The 19,730-nt window shown below is 43.1% G+C and overlaps 1 protein-coding gene across 3 annotated transcripts in view; it reads left to right on the forward strand.

Moving 5' to 3' along the window:
- The window catches only part of UNC80 (unc-80 homolog, NALCN channel complex subunit), a 168,147-nt gene that overhangs the window by 86,098 nt on the left and 62,319 nt on the right, over positions 1–19,730 (forward strand). For 2 of the 3 annotated variants that reach the window (XM_066636717.1, XM_066636718.1), the window contains exons 27-34: positions 6,397–6,497; positions 7,199–7,396; positions 8,100–8,207; positions 11,652–11,790; positions 12,628–12,809; positions 14,685–14,816; positions 16,436–16,622; positions 18,807–18,938. In XM_066636717.1, the coding sequence (XP_066492814.1) occupies positions 6,397–6,497; positions 7,199–7,396; positions 8,100–8,207; positions 11,652–11,790; positions 12,628–12,809; positions 14,685–14,816; positions 16,436–16,622; positions 18,807–18,938 (1,179 nt within the window). Of the gene's footprint in view, positions 1–4,734; positions 4,939–6,396; positions 6,498–7,198; positions 7,397–8,099; positions 8,208–11,651; positions 11,791–12,627; positions 12,810–14,684; positions 14,817–16,435; positions 16,623–18,806; positions 18,939–19,730 lie in introns of all 3 variants that reach the window. The other variant, XM_066636716.1, reaches the window with a different exon arrangement.

The following is a 19,730-nucleotide window of genomic DNA, read 5'->3' on the forward strand; positions in this document are numbered from 1 at the left end:
CTATTGTATGGTTCAATTGTTGCAATACAAAACAGAGTCAGTGTACTCTTATGGACTGTAGGTTATAGCCCAAGATATAGCCGCCTTGGGTCGCTTCGGGAAGAAAGGCGGGGTACAAATGAAGTAAATAAATAAGATATGAGAGGTAGTGTAGAATACTGATAAAGCAAACTCTTTTCTTTCTGAAATTTCATTTTGTAGAAATCATGTGGGAGTGATTTTAAAGGAACAGAAGGCTGTGATTTTTATACTATGATGAACAGCAAATTGAACCACAGACTATATATTTTTTGCTGATTCCCTGAGCCCCCTGCTACTACATGGGAAATCAAATCAAACTAGGATCTGTTCAAACATATTAATTTTCAAATTTTTATATTTGCCTGTCCCATCCATACACATCTATTTTATGACCAGTATATAGGACGGCTGGGCAACAATTGCATTTTGTCCCAAGCACTCTTATCAGATTGTCTGCCCTGCCAGGAGATTAGGACTTCACGTAAAGCACAATCCTATATTCAGAAGTAACTCCCATAATGTTCATTGGGCCGTAAAGTGTGCACATGATTACTGCCCTAGGGACCTAAAACTTAGCCCTAAATGAGCAGTACAATCCTATGCTTATCTACTCAGATGTAAGTCCAATTGTGTTCAGTGGGACTTACTCTTAGCAGGCATGTACAGGATTGCAGCTTTAAATAATTAATACAAGCCTGTACAACTTGTGCACACCAAGCCAGCTGCAACCCCAAAACAGATATAGTAGCCACAAGCTACTCAATAAACCTGTTTTTGTTGCCAGCCTAAGGATGCAAAGAAGAGAGGCTTATCATGCTCAGCTTGGTGAGTTAAAAGTTGCACAGACATGCCCTAACATTGTAGTCCTCGGCAGGCTAATGTGGTTTCAGTAGAATGTGCCTCTAAATAACTATGCATAAGGTCACAATCAGAGTATTTGCAAAACAGTCTTTCTTAAACTGCTTACAGAGTGTCTCCATTGATGCAGCTGCATGGAGGAACTAATGTCAGGGTCAGCACCACCATATTGATGAAGTGCCACTTCCAAGCAGCAATTTATGTGAACAAAATTGGCCAATTTTTTACTGCTGGTATTTGTGCAAATTGCCACCAGGAAGAAATGTTGGACCAGGCAATACTTCCTCAACACAGCTGTGCCAAGAGGGATGTCTTAGGTGCCATTGCATCTGAACTGGTTCTAAATAAGAGTGTTTATGAGTATACCTCAGTGATATTGACAAAGAAATCCTCTTTTACTTAAATGGGTTATGAATTTGTCTTGTCTTTTATTCGTACATTTTCTGTGTCAAATCAACTGCTCATTTGGATTTAAGTATCATGTAGCATATGATTGGCTCCTGATTTATGTAGGAAATTAGTTAATAGTTTCTGTGAAGGCAGCATCTCTTGACAGAATTGTGTACCCTCTATATTAGTCGATACTGGAGTTTTGTTTATTTAAAATAAGGACCAAGGGTGGTAAACAACAATAAAAACTGACATCCTATCATAGTTAGAATTTTTTTTTAAGTAAATCAAGTAAAGAAACCCAGGTGTTCCTGGCAAGATATTGTTTACATATACTAAAGAGAGCCTACAGCATGACCATTTCTTAAAGCCCTTGTTGGATATCCTAAATGTAGCTACACTGGGCTTCAGCAGGCTGTGGTGTCTGTGTGTTTTTTGCATTATAGCTTGCATACCTAAAATGACTCCTATGAGTTCCATGTTTGCTTACACATGAAAATGATTTGTATAAGTGAGTAATATCCATGACTAGCTCTGTCTGTATACTGCTTTGATAGGTCTGTCTGAGAACCATTTTGGTATAATTCTCATGTCTGCTCAGTTTTATTGAAAAATGGCTGCACTAGGACAACACCTAGATCCTTTCCAAACCTGCTGCTGCCAGCTCAGGTCTCTCCCATCCTGTACTTGCACCTCTGATTTTTGTTTGTTTGTTTGTTTGTTTGTTTGTTTGTTTGTTTGTTTGTTTGTTTGTTAACAATTTGCAGGACTTTACATTGTTTTTGTTGAACATCATCTTGGTTGAACTAGTATGGACTTAATGATTCAGGCTGTCAGAGTTGTTTTGAATCTTGCTTCTGTCTTACAGATTATTAGCTATTTTCCCAGCCCACCTCCAAATTTGTGCCAGCTGTACATTTGATAAATATTCCCTCTGCCCCCTCCATCCAAGTCATGTATTAAAAAAATGTTGAACAGCATAAGACCTGAGCACTGAGGCACTCCATTTCATACCTTACTCCACATCAGCACAAAGTCATTTATCAGCACTCACTGGGAATGGTTGTTCAACCATCTTTGAACCCACCCAGCAGTCATACCACCCAGCCCACATTTACCGACCAAGATTTCATGAAAGACTTATCAGATGCTTTACTGAAATGTAGGTACACCATGTCCACAGTGCTCCCACAGTCTATCAGACAGGTCACTCTGTCAAGGAAGGGGCTTAGTTTGTCATGTCTTGTTCTTGACAAACCCATGCTGGCTTCGGAAAATGCCCCCATTATTTTCTAAGCGCTCACAGAGATCCTGCCTAACAATCTGCTCCAGGATTTTTCCAGGTACTGTTGGCAAACTTTTCAGCATTTAACTGGATTTAATAATAACTGCCCTCAGGTTCTGAAAGACTCTAGGGATCTTAGGGCCCAAACCTATTGTGGGTCGGTGCCTGTGCAGAGCTCCAGCGTTGGCGCTAGGTGTTGTACGTAAATGTGCTGTAAAGCAGGTTTATGGCATGTGCTGTAAAGCACGTTTATGTGAAGGGAGTGCCGGCTCCAGCCCAGTGCCGGACAGATGCTGCCCGAAGCATGGTAAGAGCTCTGGGCGGCATTGAGGGCCTTTGGGGTGGTTTGACCTAAGACTTACTCAGTTCAATGAGACTTGCTCCCGTGTTAGTGTGCACTGAATTGTAGGCATTATGATAATGATGATGTTATTGAAAAAGTTTTGCAATAGAGGACACCTTAGCCAGCACTGGGCTTCTTTCCTAGATGAGCATTTCCAAATCACTCAACACTGCTCCATATATAATAACTCCAAAACACAAACCTATTAAGGACAGTTACGCTGAATGTATTTAAAACCTCTGGTCAAAATTGTGCATTCAAACTTGCAGGGTACAAATCTATAGAAAACAGAAGAATTTTAAAGTCTAGTTTTACTGTATTTACAGCCCAATTCTGAGTTGACCGGGGTACCCAGCCTCGGCAGCTGCCGCCAGATCCTGCGCCCTGGGCTACCGCGGGCGGCACCTCGGAAAAGGGGACTTTCGTCCCCTTCTCCGGGTAAGGTAAGCAGCCCTGCAATGGGGCTACTCACTTTACCGCCGACCAAAAGGTTGGCGGTAAAGGCGCTCATGTAGGGCTCTGAGCCCTCCACGAGTGCCTTGGATCCGGTGGAGTGACCCGTCTCCCCCCCCGGCAAGCCTCCTGCCTGCCCTTTCTCTGCCCCCTTCCCCCACCTCCCCCCTCCCAGAATGCCTCCTTCCTGCCCTGCTTACCATGCCACAGCTCAGCGGTCCATGAGACCACCGAGCTGCAGAGGCTGGGCGCCCGCCCCATACTGCCTGGGCAGCATGTTTGCGACAGTGCATAGTGGCACAAAGCCACGGCACTGAGCCCAAGATTGGGCTCTCAAATATATCTTTTCCTGTCACTTTGCCCATCACTGTACTTATCTCTCTCTTCCCCCCCCCCCCACTACAAAGTAAAAGGAAATGGCCATCATTTATCTACATAGCACCTGTGCAGTATGTTCATTTCTAAGTAGAGTGTTGCAACATTTGAACTTGCATAATGCCATGTACTGCCTTAGAGCTGAGTGGATAGCAACATGCAAATTACTGGTGCTTCAAATCATTCCATTTTTTTGTGCTCATCCAAAACCAAATGGGAAAAAAACCCAAACATCTCTCAGGGTCCACAGATGTCTTTAATGCCTGAAAGCTGCTGTTCTGTCTGAAGGAGCGGGACCACATGTTGTTGCTTTTTCTGTAGAATTCTGGTGAAGTTTAATGTACAAAGACGACGATTTATGCAAAGGTAATATTGAAGCTGGATAAGTGAAGTACGCGCCTAGCTTAAACAAGCAGGTTGCCTACTTAACAATCATGAATGCTGCATGATTGACCACTATGATCCTCTGACCAAATCTGAACACCCTTGGGTTAGCTGGAGGACAGGTTTGCCCCTGAGTCCTTGTCTGTAACTCGCAACTGGTATAGATACAATGGCGAAAACCTTACTGGCAAACGGAGAAAGATGACAATTCACCCTAATTAGTTTGCTTCTGAGTTAATCAGAAAGCAAGTCTTTGGCACAAGTTGTCTCTTTCGTTTATCCATGAGATTTCCAGCAATGTATCTTTCACAGTGTTTGCTTGTTACTAAGAGCTGAATCGACAGTTATTAAAAACTTGAGTAACAGACAAGAAACATATGTCATCCATCTTTCTTTAAGACATCCCTTACTGGATGATTAATAGAGCTGCATTGGCGGTGGCTTGGAGGGAGCCTCTTGCCAGTCTTCCTTGAGAGAAGGAAAGATGCTTCAATGCAAGATGGGGAGGGGGGAGGGCTAGGAGTATAACTATATATATATATCGATATCTAAAATATAAATATATCATTTTTAAAAATGGGGGAAACTAAGGGGGAAAAAGTCCTCTCTTATTCTTTTAATACAGTTCCGAGCAGGAAGATCAGGATAGGAGGCTCCCGCTTGCTCCAGATTAAAGGAACCCGCAGTTTCCGGGTGAAGAAAGGGGGTTCCCTGTCCAGCATTCGCCGGGCCGGCAGCCTAAAGAGCACCAAGTTATCACGTCAGGACTCAGAGTCTGAGAATGAGGAGCTGCAGCTGTCCCACAGCAGGGACACTGTCACTGACATAGGTAACATAGATGAGCTGGGCTGAAAAGGGAGTGGGATGATAAGTCAGCACCTTGAGCCTGCAAGGAACTCAAGCAGACCTAGGAAGTAGGAGAAGGGCTGGTAGACTAGACGTTCCTTTAAGTGTTTGAGCTGAAATAAGGAGTTCACACTTCTTGCATGTTTAATCCCTGGCAAGGACAGCATTTCAGTCTTGCCATTGGTGCATTAGGAAGTCAGTTCTGTTTCACTCAAAGGATACGAAGTTTTTAAAATCTAAATGATTGATGCATGGACTCGATATACAGGCATTTTTCCCCAACTGCCAACCAAATGCATGCCATGCTTAGGAAGGTATATATAATGATATCATATATTATATATCTATGGCATATATAATATCTATGGTACAATATATATATACATATCTCATATCAATATTATGTACTGTGCATATAGTTATATATACAACATGTATATATCCTGTGTTGTATGAGATATAAATATATGTGTGCTCGTGAATCTCCAAAATATAAGTCACCGTAGATTTCTCTTATGGAAAAGATCAGGAACAGAAAAAACCCTGAACTTGACCCTCTTTCACCCTTGTGGTCTCAGTTGCATTGCCCATGCTCTTTCTCTTCTGTGGGGAAGTCAGAGTTTAGCCAGGTATATATCCACACAAAAGCAAAGGTGAGAGAGAACTAATTGGAACAAAGTTATGCCTCTAATTTAATTGTCCTAATGTTACAGTCTCCAATAGGCAAATTCTGTGCTACAAGTCTGGCAAAACCAAAGGCCCATCGGCAACAAATGGATGCAGGAAACTCTGGGGTCAGAGAGAGCACTCCCCTGCCTTTGTTCTCTAGCGTTTTGTCAGGATTTTTTCCCCTTTCGTCCCCAGGCATGATGGAGTCCTCTATAGGACCTAATAAGTCTGTAGCCTATTTGTGGTAGCAGCAGCTGTAGCAAATACGCTGCTGCAGCAAGGCTATACATGTACGGTCTTTTTTGATTTTTTAAACCACAGAGCCCAGTCAATGCAGATCACTGAAACCAACAATTGACAGCATCTTGATGATGCAAGGATTTTCCTTACACTGCTCACTTACCCTCCCCTCTTCCAGAAAAGGGAATAATACTCATCCCTGATTAGTTGTCATATGAATGGTGGTTATGAATTATGCTTGTAATTACCAGTCCAGCTGATAATCAGGGAGAGAGAACAAGGGAAGGGTGGAGTGGGAATGAGAAGAACCACCCAACCTTTCTTTAGTATAGCTGATGTTCCATCCTTAGCTGTTTGGCCCACTGAGATGGTGTGGTTAAGGTACACCATTTTGTGTGTCCTACAGAGGCAAGGGGATAGCAATAATGTATTTAAACAAACTGGCCTGGTTTACAAGCATATACCTTAGATTAAAAATATGCAGGAAGCATCAGAAGACAACTATTTTTGGGTGTATCTTTTTCTTTTGAAGAAGGGAGCCCTTGGAGTGCAAGTGAACCCAGTATTGAACCTGAACTGCTAAGCAACACTGGCACAGAAGACAACTACCATCGGAATATGTCTTGGCTGCATGTAAGTGGAGATAATTGTGATGTCTGAGAATTCCCAGTTATATGTTAAATGCTTAGTGTTCACAGCTGGTCTGTTAGGCATTCTGCTTATATGGTTAAACTGCCTTGTTGGCATCCTTCAGTCTCGGAGGACTATAGTATCGTGCTCTGAATGGTGGTTCTGGAACAGAGTGTCCTCTCCAGTGCACAAAGCCTGGGTAGAGTAGATATGGAGGATAGACTGTTACCCATGCAGCAAATCCCCCCTCTCCACGTCGCTGAAATGGTCCAATGGAAAGGCAGAAGCCAATATGGTTGGTTCCAGCGGCGTTGCAGGAGCTGCCAGAATGCGACTGTGTTCAGCCATGAACTGCCTCAGGGACTCCGGCTCCAGATTTTGCCTCAAAGATGACTCCTGAAGCCTTTTCCATAACTGGATGTAGCCGCAAGGCAGTGGAGGTTTGGGATCAGAGTTTTCATTCTCTCAGATGAACTGCCTTTCCAGGCTAACGAGTCCCATCTACCCGGTGGCTGTTTAGTTGCCTCTTATGACAAGTACAGGTTAAACTGCAGCTACTCGAGTATTTTGTGATTTTCCCCCCACCCCCAAAAAACACAATCCATTAAGACATAAAAATGAATTTTTGGGTAGTGACTTTGAATGTTTTGGCGCAAACAAAGCTCTGTAACTGCAGATAACTCAGACCATATTTTCTGTTCCAGGTAATGATCTTGCTGTGCAACCAGCAGAGTTTCATTTGCACCCACATTGATTACTGCCACCCTCACTGTTATCTTCACCACAGCCGTTCTTGTGCACGCCTTGTCCGGGCCATCAAACTCCTGTATGGAGACACTGTGGATTCTCTCAGAGAAAACAATTCACTAAACAACGTGACTAGGGGCAAAAAACAGAAGGAGGTAATTGCTTACTTTTTGTCTATGCATACTCTAGGTCACCCAAGAGACTGGTTAACTTTTATTAAACGCTTGCATGGTGGTATCCTATTTTAAGAGACTTTTTCAACATTATAGGCCGTCCAGGGAAACTCACACACCACTGTGATATTTGTGTGTAAGATCAGGAAGTAGAAAAAGGAGGTGGTTGTTTCTCCTATTCCCATTCTCTGTGTTCACATAGTGAGAGCACAGGAGAAAGCTCTATAGAACTTCTAAAATCAACCCCTGATAACTGGATAAATTGGCACCTTTCAAATGATGGTTCTCTTATATTTAGCATGGAGAGAGCAATTGTACATATTCATCCCAAAATAGCATCTTTTTTTAGTGACTGTGTGCTAGTATCTCCCCTATGCCTTTTTTTTTTTTCTCCTAATAAAGATTCTGAGCTGCTTTGGGACATGGAACTTTGCAATTTGTAGCAAATGCTTAAATCACGGTTTCCCAGTTTGTTTAACAAATCAGAAACCTTTCAATTTTGCTGCGTGTACAAGGGAAAGACAAAAGAAGGAGGAGGAGGGGTGGGCATGTTCAACCCCTTTTCTCACTCATTCATAATCCTACAAACCATAGTATGTGGATCACTTGATCCGAACTGAGCCATAGTAGACTCCTTTTTATTTTTTTTGCTTTGTGTTGTTTTTCAAGTCTAATTCTCTTCCAGTGTTCAGACAAGTCATGCCTGAGAACACCTTCCCTGAAGAAACGAGTGATTGATTCCAACCTTGAAGGAAAGAAGGATTCTGGGATGTTAAAATACATCAGGCATCAGGTAATGAGAGTGACTGTCAGCTACAGGGAGAAGGCATTGGTGGAATCTCATTAATTATAGTCCTTGGTGTGTGTGTGTTGCCTGGTGAGGAAATGGGAATCCTCAGCCTATGAATTATGTTTCTGCTTTAGATAAATGGCTGATTCTTCCTCCTGAAATCTGTTAGTACTTTATATGTGGTGGGGCACTGGTTGTACACACACCTCTGACCATGCACACTATGCAACATGTAATGTAGACCAGGGCCTAGGAGAGGGGGGTAAAGGGGGTAATTTGTACCCTGGCCCAGGGTCAGAAAGGGGGCCCAGGATCCAAAGGAGGGGGCCCAGAAATTTCCTGGGATCTTATATTTTCCAGTCTCACTCAGGCTCACTGCCCACATGGGATGCTGGGGGCATTACTTTGAGCACATGGCAGCGACTACTGCCAGGAGCCATACACACCAGGCCCAGGAATGCATATATTCCTTAACAGTGTCACATCTGGGAGGAAACTGACCTACTATATTAGCTCTTTGGCTTGTGGATCTGCTAACCATGAAGGAGTGGGGAGGAGCTCAGGGACACAGCTGAGGGACTGCAGCTACTGCAGATGTCGGTTTTGGTGTACACAGGACACTTCCCATTCTAGTGTGAGGCTAAATACAATGCTACTAATCTCCTGCAATGATTTTCCATATTTGAAAGATTTTAGAGACTTAGGAGCGTCTTTGGTTTTCCGTATTACTGTATCTAGCTGCCAACACCAGGCAGGCAGGTAGACCTGAACTCTGCATTGGGAAAACTGGTAGACCTGGGCTCCAAAGACTTTTCCAGCTGTTGCCAATTTCCCTCTGTCTGTTTTGCCCCCATTCTGTCCACCCCCATTGCTCCCCTCCACTCTGTTTCACCCCCTCCCTCTTTGGGAAGGGATCTAAAAGAAACTTTGTACCCCCTGATAAAATTCCTCTCAGAGGCCCTGATGTAGGCTTGCAGTGGATTTTCATGATTGTACACACAGAGAGGCCAGCAGGCCTGCCCTGTATCCAGTGCAAATTTCAAGCTGCAAGCAGTTCGGTTTGGGGCAAGGGGAAACACTTTGCGAGACACGTCAGAGCCTCTGCAGCCCCAATGGGCCTACTTGGCTCTCCGCCACCTCAAAAGGATCTGGGTCCTGACAAGTGCCAGGTCCTGGCCCCAGCCCCCCACAATCCTGCTGCCCGTACTCCCCCTGTCCTGGAATACCTCCTCCCCACCCTCCCCACACACACCCCAGACCCCTGCACCCACCATGCTTGGCTGGTGCAAACCTACCCTCTGTCGGCCCAGTGGAGACTGGATGCAACCTCCACAGGCCAGCACGCATCACTGCACCAGCCAGCTGACTCAGGAGTAGGCGCAAGCATGTTTTATGGCATGTTTGCGACCCTCCCAAGCCAGCACAAGGGACTTGTGCCGGCCAAGCACCCTGTTGTGATTACACTCTCAGATGTTTTGCCTGAGGAAGAACCTTCAAATTCACCTTGAATTTCACTTCAGGCAACATTTTGAGGACACCTGCTGCTTAGGCTGAAAGAACCATGTGGGGCCATAGAAGGAGCTTCAAGACAGTCCAAGGGCCCAATCCTATCCAGCTTTAGAGTGCTGATGCAGTCGTACCAGTGGAGTATCTGTTCATCTGTAAAGGAACATCTGTTCCCTTACCATGAGGCTACATTGCGATTGCGTCGGTGCTGGAAGGTTGGATGGGATTAGCCCCCAAGGTTGCTAAGCAATCTCAGTGAGAGAAAGCTATTTCTAACCTTAAATATTGGAATAAGTGAGAACCAGAGCATGAAGCAAAAACTAAGGGCCTAACTAAGCATGGTGTGGAGAATATATCAGCCACATGTCTATCACTTGATTTATTTCAACTATCTTGTAATGGGTTATCTAGCTAGCTCAGTATTTGTATGCCACCATCCCACCTACTGAAACCACTCATATTTGGTTTAAAGCACAGTTTTCTCCTTCTCAGAGGCAGCTGGCATTTCCTTCAAGGGGGGGGGGGTTTACAATTCATTAAAAAGCACAGCAGGTGGAAGAAGTGATAGTGGATTCTGCCTTGCTGGCTTTCCTTCTCCTCCTCTTCCTCCTCCCCAGAGGCAGTTGGAATTTCAATTTTATGTGACATGTCTATCAGAGACTTTCAGAGTTATGGATTGAATAATATTTTTCAACATGAGAACATAGTGGTTGGTTCATAAAAACATAATTGTCAAATAGAAACTTATCATACAACATCCATAATCTCAACTGATTGGATGATGGTCCTTAAGGCTACTGGTTATTGCTTATGTCACTCATCTCTTTTGCTGGGCAAGCTGAGTTTGAATCAGTGTGTTCAGAGGAGTGCAGCATATTATAACCACTATAAGAAAATTGAAAAACTGGTTCAAAAGGAGAATGAAGTCTATGCTTTAAAAAAAAATTGAAATAAATCATATCCATTTTCTGGGATTTTTCAACTGGGATTTTCACAGGAATTTCTGAACTTTCCAGATTTCTCAGATTTCCTAATGGATGAGAGGTACACAGTAGTCACTTACTATTTATGAATTTGCTGCAATTTCTTTTTGCAGATAACTCAGAACTGAATTGTCTTGTTGCTCGTGGAAAGTGATTATCAACATATAGATGACAGTATTTATTACATTTGCCAAATCAAGCAGTCAATGATTTGTGTTTATTTTGCCTAGCTATGTATTAGGTGACCCTGAAAACATAAATCTGATTAATCAGCATATTAATGGATTAAATATGATAATTATAACAGAATTAAATATATTGGATCTTATGAAAGAGTTTTCTGTGTTAATGGCAGTGTTGTAAACAAACTATTCTTGGTTTATACAGAAGGTGGCCACAACATCCCTATGCAGGCTTCAATGGCTTCAGTCTCACGTCCATTCAATCTTGTGCAGAGGGTCATTGTGGCCACCCTCTAATGCTTGTCCTACATCCTGGCCACAATTCAGTGGTTCCAGCTGCACGCACAGAGCCCTGTCTGCATAAAGGCTCTCTATTCTCTACTATGAGATGGAGAATTTATAGCCTGTGTGAGCTCATGAGTTTTACCCTCTCACAAAACTGGGGGGGGGGATTGGGATACCTTTCACTGGGCAAGACTCTGAATCGTGTTTAATTTCCCTATGCTAATTAATACAGTCAAGTTTGTCCTCATTAAATAACCTCAAACTGTCTTAGTGTTGACTTCCTGTAACATTTATTTTAATCAGTGAAATAATAGGTTGATTAGGCACAAACAAGGTAAGCAAAGTATGGCTGCAGTCTTAAGCATATTTACTAGCACATAGCTGCATTTAATTCAGTGGAACTTACTTCAGAGTGAACTTGTTGGTCTGTAAAAGTCTTACTTCTAATTATTTATTGGCCCTACCATACTGCATCACTTCATTTCCTGCAGGTGATGAGTTTGTCCCCTGCACCTTTATCATTGTTAATCAAGGCAGCTCCTATCCTCACTGAGGAGATGTACGGGGACATCCAGCCTGCAGCATGGGAATTGCTGCTCAGCATGGACGAGCACATGGCTGGTGCGGCAGGTAAGAGGGTAATTCCCCAATGTTACCCTAAAGCATGCAGAATCAGTGATATAAACTTGAAGATAATGTGGTGTACTACAGTAGTTCCTCCCTGACTGCACTTCCTGAGATTTTATTTTTCTTAGAACAGTAATATCACTGGGTATCTTGTAGAGACCTATGCTATCTGTGCATGCAGACCTATGCAGTCTATGCATGAACACATCAACATTTTCTCTTCCTTCTGTTCAAACTATTAAGTCTCCATGCCTTCTCCTACAGAACACTTTTCATGGAGGAAATTTATTTCAAGCAGGACATCCCACATCCCATTTTTTACCAGCTCTATTCTTAGCAGTTTCCAAACTACTTACTCGAAGAATCAACCAACCATGCTTCCATCCCACATCCCCCCATTACTGCTTTTCAGGGATGGGAACTCAAATCGTAAAGACTTGAGTCACAAGAACACTCATTTTTTGTGACTCTTGTTAACTCGAGTCACAAACATCACTGACTGGGACCCAGTTAGTGACTTGAAAAAGAGTCATGACTCTGCTCTGTGTGTGTGTGTGTGAGTGCGTGTGTGTGCTTTCTTACTTTTTTTTTGGCCGCGCCTGACTCATGCTGTGACTCATTTCTCATAATGACTTGGATTTGAGTAGAAAATGACTCTATAGTGACTCAGGATGAGCCTGTTATGACTCACAAGTTGACTCAAGACGGGGTTGGAGAGTTGTGGCTCGACTTGTGTCTCAGTGCAGTGATTTGGCACATCCCTACTGCTTTTGAACTATAATATACCAATATCTCTCGGTTGTAAAAGATACCAGTTCACAGAATATTTGCTTCCTACAGCTGCCATGTTCCTTCTGTGTGCTGTGAAAGTGCCAGAGGCAGTCTCTGATATGCTGATGTCTGAGTTTCATCACCCTGAGGCAGTGCAAAGATTGAATGCCATTCTTAAGTTCCACACCCTCTGGAGATTTAGGTATCAAGTGTGGCCTCGGATGGAGGAGGGCGCTCAGCAAATCTTTAAGGTAAACTAAGGCATTGTTCAATATAATTCAGGATTGTTATCGCAACACCAGAATAAAACTGCAAAATTCCAATATTCTTTTATTTTCCATGAAATATAGTAATAGACTTTGAATTATACAGCCACTTGGTGTATAACAGAGGTTAAAAACATACTGTTAGAATGGGAATATCAGATCCCTATTGCAATAATGGATAATGCTTTTTAAAACAGTATAATTAACACTATTGCTGTCTGAAAGCTTGTGCAGTGAATATTTGGAACCAGGTTGGGATCCTGCAGAGGTTCAGACTGCTCAATTTGGCATATTCCATCTTATGGTTTTGGGAGTAGTAGCACGTGTTTAAGGTGAGTGTCAGAACACTTATACATGACAGAGACAGTCCCGGGACTTTTTCTGCCCAGGGCTGCCTCCCACTTTGCCGCATCCCTGCTCCCTGATTCAGAAGTAATCGCAGTGACATCATCACATCACTGCAATCACTTCTGGAATGGCACTGTGAGTTGAAGCCACTCCTGGTACAATTCTGTGCTGCTCTGGGTTTGTGCCCCTCTCCCTCTCTTCCTAGAGCAGCGTGGAATTGTGCTGGCAGAGGCTGCAACTTCTGTGTGCAGAGGAGAGGAAAGATGCAGCTGAGGGCAGCACCGCACCAGGAATTGCAGCCACTTTCAGTGTGATTCTATGCCACTCTGGCCCGCATTCTTCCTCTCCTCCAAGGAGAGGAAAGACACGACCCAGAGAAACATGGAATCAGACTGGAAGTGGCTGCAACTCATGGTATGATACTGCTCTGGGCCTTGTATTTCCTCTTCTCCTTTATAGGGATGGCCCAGAGCAGTGCAGAATTGTGCCCAGAACTCTTGGCTCAGTTCTGGGTTGCCCCCTTCTTCAGAAGGAATTTTTTTTAAGGAAAAGAAACTGACAGAGCTGCTGGCCTCTTTTTCTTTACAAAAAAAGATTAAAAATGGGCAGTGGGGTCTGTGAGGCTGGTGGCACCACCCCTATCGTTGTGGCACCTGGGGCATTTGCCCCACCAGGTATGTCACTGATATATGAAACAATCCCAGATCTAGTATGCTGCTTTCTGCATTCCTAGGGAAAGAGAGATTGGGTCTTATGAAATGTAAAATAACTTGACTGGGAGAAGAGACATGATGATCAGAAGTAAATGGCTTCACACCAAGGGGTGCATCATTTTTCTTTCAAATCAGTCTTGAGGTTTTCCCCATTTGTTAATTACAGCATTTGTCATTAAAAAAGAATGGAAGTGTATTCTGGAAACCAGGACAAACCTTGGTTCACAAGCTGTGTTATCAAATTGTGGTGACTCAGTGATGAGCTTTCCATGCTGACTCAGTGATGAACCTTCCATGCTGACTGAGTGATAAGAGAAAGGCACTGTGCTCTCCAGTGCAAAGTAATAAAGGTATATATGGTTAAGATTCTGTGATCTCACACCAATTACAGAATCTGATACTAGAGACCACCTCCCTGAATCAAATCCAGTTTTTCTGTTGTTCAGGTGTCTCTCAAAGAGGTCTCTCAAAGGATAAGGGACTATGGTATGTTTCCCCTGAACAGGGGAAATCTGAGATTGTCTCTTGATTCATATATTCTTATCTTAAAAAAATTAATTAGATGAACTCCTTAACGAAATTCTTAAAAGTAGAGGTTACCTCAAGGAATTATTTGCTTACAGCTCATGCAATATAAATCGTACCCTCCAGTCACAAATGTCAGCATAATTAAATGGTCTTTCATATTTGAACAGTGTGCTTGTGCCTTGAAGAGAAGATCATCAGCACAGACAGAAGTAAACTGTTAGTAGGATAGTTAACCTATTTTGTGCCCTTTTTTGCTCATCTGCTTTTCTAGATTCCTCCACCCAGCATTAACTTCACCTTACCATCTCCAGTATTGGGAATGCCATCTGTCCCCATGTTTGACCCTCCATGGGTTCCACAGTGCAGTGGGAGTGTACAAGACCCAATTAATGAAGATCAATCTGTAAGTTAAAAGCTCTTTGAAGGAGGCATCCTTATTTTTTTTTTTTAAATTAGAATCTGTTACCAAATTATTGTGTGGTGGGTGCGAGATGGTAGTGGGCAACCTATAAAAGGCAGCCTGATTTCTTGAAAATATCTTAGCAACATTTTTTTCAGTGCAGTTCATTGAGCATGAAATATAATAGTGGTGTGTATGTGTGTGTTTTCTTGGTCACTGTTGATGGTGCTGTCATGGGATGAATTATTGTTAGTAGTAGTAGAAGTGTTGTAATTATCAATATTAATTAGGTGCAAATCTGCCTTAACTGAAATAGCTCTAGGCATCTTACATCTGTAACATATTCATAAATACATATTACAGCAGCTGTCCATAAAACAAAACAAATTCCATAAAGACCAAGTCCAGGGATGAAGATTTAAAATACCAATACACTGAATTCAAGAAATGCTGTTAGTAAAAATAGCAGATCAATAAAAACTGATCTAAATAAAAATAGTTCTTACATTTTGGAATGCTGTGGCAGTCCTCCAGATTTTATTTCCAGTGTGGATATTGTTGTTCTGCTAGTGTGGCCAGTTATCCCAAACCTTCCTTATGCCCAATTCTGATTTACTTTCCATCAGGAAAAAAAAATCAATGGATGGATGTGCAAACTCTTGTGCAAACTAGGCGGAGAGGAGGAAAAACAGAGGTCGAATCTGCACTGGAATGCGCATCCAAGTGTGGGTATCTGTCAGCACTGCATTATTCTCAATGGGATGCGTATTCCGATGCGCTATTGGTGCATATTCCCATCCACACTAGCGCAGTTAATTAATGTGCATGTGCTGGCCCGCCACTATAATGTGCATCAGTTTGTGCAACTGCTTTTCAGGGAAAAAAGAAGAACCCCACATGTGCAGAAGTTGTTTGGAAAAGCAAGGATATCTGAGACATTCTGTGGACTTCCTGTGGATATTCAAGATTGAGGGGAGGCAAAGCAAAACACTCCACAGAAATAAAGGGACAGGTTTCACACATCCCTATTTACATTGCTTTCTAAAATATTTTAGACTTGGACTACGATAGGTCTCACTTAGAAATTACTACCCAGGAAGTAGAATCATAACAGAACAGGCCCTCCCCATTCTTATATTCCCCCTCCCTTTCTGGTCTTCCAGTCTTGGTGCATTTCTTGGTGATTTTAATGGCTTGCTTGTGGGAAAATCTAGGCTGTGTAGAACTTTATAGGAAGAAAATATAATTGCACCTTGAATAAAGCCTGGAGGCTAACTGACAGCTGGTTCAGTTGGCAAGCACTAGTTGAACCGCTCTGCAGCAGAAATTGTGGAAGACAGCCCAGCATCAACACAATTCCAACAGTCACCAATGCTGCAGTTTAATCCATCTGCAGTGGAGATAGTATGGATTGCATGTCTGATGTATGCAGCATCTGTTACAAGATCCCTTTAGATATTTCCCTAGGTGTCATTATTTCCACATTGTTTGTTCACAGCCATCGTCAGGTCACTCATAATCTCTGGTTACGGATGCATTTTGCATGTAATTTGAACAAACTGTGCTCTGTGAAACCAAGCCAACTCCTTTACGTATTTTTTTGTTTAATGGTTTGATTGTAGAAGTCATTTTCAGCCCGGGCAGTGTCACGTTCTCATCAGCGAGCAGAACACATTCTGAAGAACCTGCAGCAGGAAGAAGAGAAAAAGCGTTTGGGCCGGGAAGCTAGCCTAATAACTGCCATTCCTGTCACCCAGGAGGCTTGTTATGAGCCCACCTGTTCCCCGAACTCAGAGCAGGAAGAAGAAGGTGTGCTTTAAACATAGGAACAATCTGCTCGGGGTTGATAAGCATGTTCTTCCAGTAGATAATTGCTCTGGGGATGCACTATTGTGAGAGTAGATGAATGCTTGTGATTTTGTTTAAAGTACAGATAGCAATACATTGTTGCATGCAAGCGAAGATTGATTCAGTTGATGACTGATAACAGCACTTAATCACTGTGGGCATTCTTGACTAGCATTGTCTTTTGCCCAAGTGCCCATGAGAGAGAATGAGAATTGTCCAAAATATCAAGAATACTTTCTTTCTATGTACTCAGTTCTTTCACATTAGACACTTCGGTTAATTTAATCAGAATTTGTGCAGGCGTTCTACGTGCATTTTTACCTAATGTAATTAAGGCAACAAAAACCCTTTCCTATTTGAAATAAATGTGAATTAAACATGTGTAAATAAGTGACAATAGGCAATAAATGTTGCAGCAAATTGCTGGGTCACCATACTGGACTCTGTTTTGCCAAATTCTTGGTTCAAGCTTCACCTAGAAAACCTGTGCACACTGTAAGATAATTAGCTCCCCTTTTCCCCCAATAGTGGCCCTAGTTTTGCACTGCAGGACCCCACCACCAGGGTAGCTTGCCTGTTCACCCCACAGAGGTTCTCCTTCCTCCCCTCTCCTGCTAGCAACTTCTCCAGCCACTACATCAACACCTTGATCCTCAACCAGTCTTGGGCATGGCAGCCACACACCAGTCTCCAGTGTCTTCAGCAATCTCAGTTCCACTACTTCCTGTTCATCCATTAGTCCATTAGTCAGTCAACAGGTTCAGTAGTACATCAGCTAGTCCATTAGTTCCTCAGTCCATTAATCCATCAGTTTAACTCTTGCTTGCATGCCTCTCCACGCTTTTCTCCTCCTACTACCCACACCCCTTTTCCTTTCTGCAGGTGCTGCTTTTAATCCTGAGGTCCTTTTTGCCTCCAAGTGGCTGCAGCTGTGCAGAATACTCACTGCAATCTATGGCCCTGGTGTTAACAGAGCAAGGGGCCACTGCTGATACCACATCCTATCTCCTGGGGGATCTTGCACATTTCCATTACAGACCCCCATGCTTCCATTTATGTCAATAAGTGGAGTACAGGTCAGCTGTATTGATCTGCAGGGGGAGGTGCTGCAAAGAAATCAAGCACACCTCAATGACTTAGTCTTTGATTCCACCATTTGTTCATTTAAAAGAACAAACACATGCAAATTTTCATACCTATAACATAGGTTGCTGCCACCAGGAAGATGAATGCAGGCCATGCTCCAGGCCTTCTGCTGAACCTTGGGATCTGTTCCTAGCTGGCATCTCTTCTCACTGGAGAACCTTTGTAGACAGGATGAAAAGAAAAAGGGAGGAGTGTGTGGGACCAATGGCCCCCTTTAGCTCTTATGCAGCTACAATGCAGTCCTGAGGTAAGTGAACAAATGTTCCCTTACCTTGAGGAGGCCTCTGTAACTGCCTCCCCCCACCGTCGCAGGATGAAGTGTGCACCCCGTTGCCATGGCTGCATCAGCACTGGAAAGTTGGGTAAGATTGGGCCCAAAGCAGGTAATATATTTCAAGATGGAGGTTACATTTCAGAGACAGAAACCAAAGGGTCAGAGGCAGGGTGGTCAGGTTCCGAAAGGCAACATGTAGATGGGACTAGGCTAGGCCTAGGGAAGGGATTAGGCTAAATTAGGCTTCAAGTGTCTGTATGGCAACTACTTTGGCTTATGAGTTACTCAGACTGGAGAACCAACCTTGAGGCAACAGTTATTTATGGTCAGTGGAATCCCTAATGACTCCTCAGATCTCCTTCTCTGGCTGGTCTATCAAGCTACAGTTCAGCTTCCACACAGTAAATGCCTGGACCCTGCTGCCAGATTCCTTAGCTCAAGCTTGTTGGCACCTTACATTCCTGTTTGAGGTGCATCATACTTTTTCTCCCACACTCAGATCCAGCATTTCCTCTATCTGTTGCGCAATAGTAGGAAATTGGTGAGAATTCCAGTATCAGCTTCTTTGTCAGCAAGAAGCTCTTTGAGGAAAGAATATTACTCGGAGCTAACAGCTATTTCTCATGGGACATGTCTCAGGTCATTCAGTCTTGCAGTGGATCAGCTCAAGAATTCTCATCTGGGATTTATAAACCAAAGTTCACATATTGTATTTGTTTTGTCAGTAGAAGAAGTTGCCAACTTGGCATCTCGCCGTCTCTCTGTGAGTCCATCTTGCACCTCTAGCACATCTCATAGGAATTACTCCTTCCGGCGTGGCTCAGTTTGGTCAGTGCGTTCGGCAGTCAGTGCAGAAGGTAGGGCAACGTTCTGTTGTATATGAATCTCCATGTTAAAGTGTTTTTATCAGTACTTTCTTGCATTAACTTGTGTTGTCTAATCACTTGGGAATTTTTCTGAAAAAAGTGTTATGCTTGTAATCTTAGGGCTGATTTAGAAATAAAAAAAAGCAAAATCCCTGAATTGGTTGGTTTCTCTCACATTGTTGAACTTGCCCCAACCACAAGGGCACCTCAATACAAGATGCAGCACTAGACACGTACGGTAGAACAGTTTGTGACTCCAGCAGCAACCACAACAGCAGAACAATAAATCAAACCAGGTCTTAAAAGCAAATACTTCTTCATATAGCAAATCAACGTTAGATTTCCCTCTTCTTTTTGAATGCTCAATTTCAGGATCAAACCACACACACATTGTTGATGCTACACACATTGTCAGTGTTTCCATTTGCAAAACCAAATTAAAATAGTAGCTGGGATGGGGAAAGGGATGATCAGGACTGCAGGGCATCGGGAATGTATTTAACTCCTTCCCTCCCTACTGCAATCTTAGTAAAAAATTCTCCTCAAAGTTTTTGGGAGAGAAGCTGCTATAGGTGTCTATCAGAGCTTCTTTCTGGCGTTAATAATAGCCCCAGGGAGAAGATTTTCATTAGGACTACAGCACAAAGGGAAGGAGTCCATATTACTCCCTATCTCTAGTGTATGGGGGAGGGGGAAGTTAGCAGGCACAATGATCATGGTAGCATGACTATGGATGCGGTGCTGCCATCTGCTGTGGCCTGTACCTTCCAGACAAAACTGTGA

The sequence above is a fragment of the Tiliqua scincoides genome, chromosome 1 (assembly GCF_035046505.1).
Source record: "Tiliqua scincoides isolate rTilSci1 chromosome 1, rTilSci1.hap2, whole genome shotgun sequence".
In the NCBI taxonomy this organism is placed as follows: domain Eukaryota; kingdom Metazoa; phylum Chordata; class Lepidosauria; order Squamata; family Scincidae; genus Tiliqua; species Tiliqua scincoides.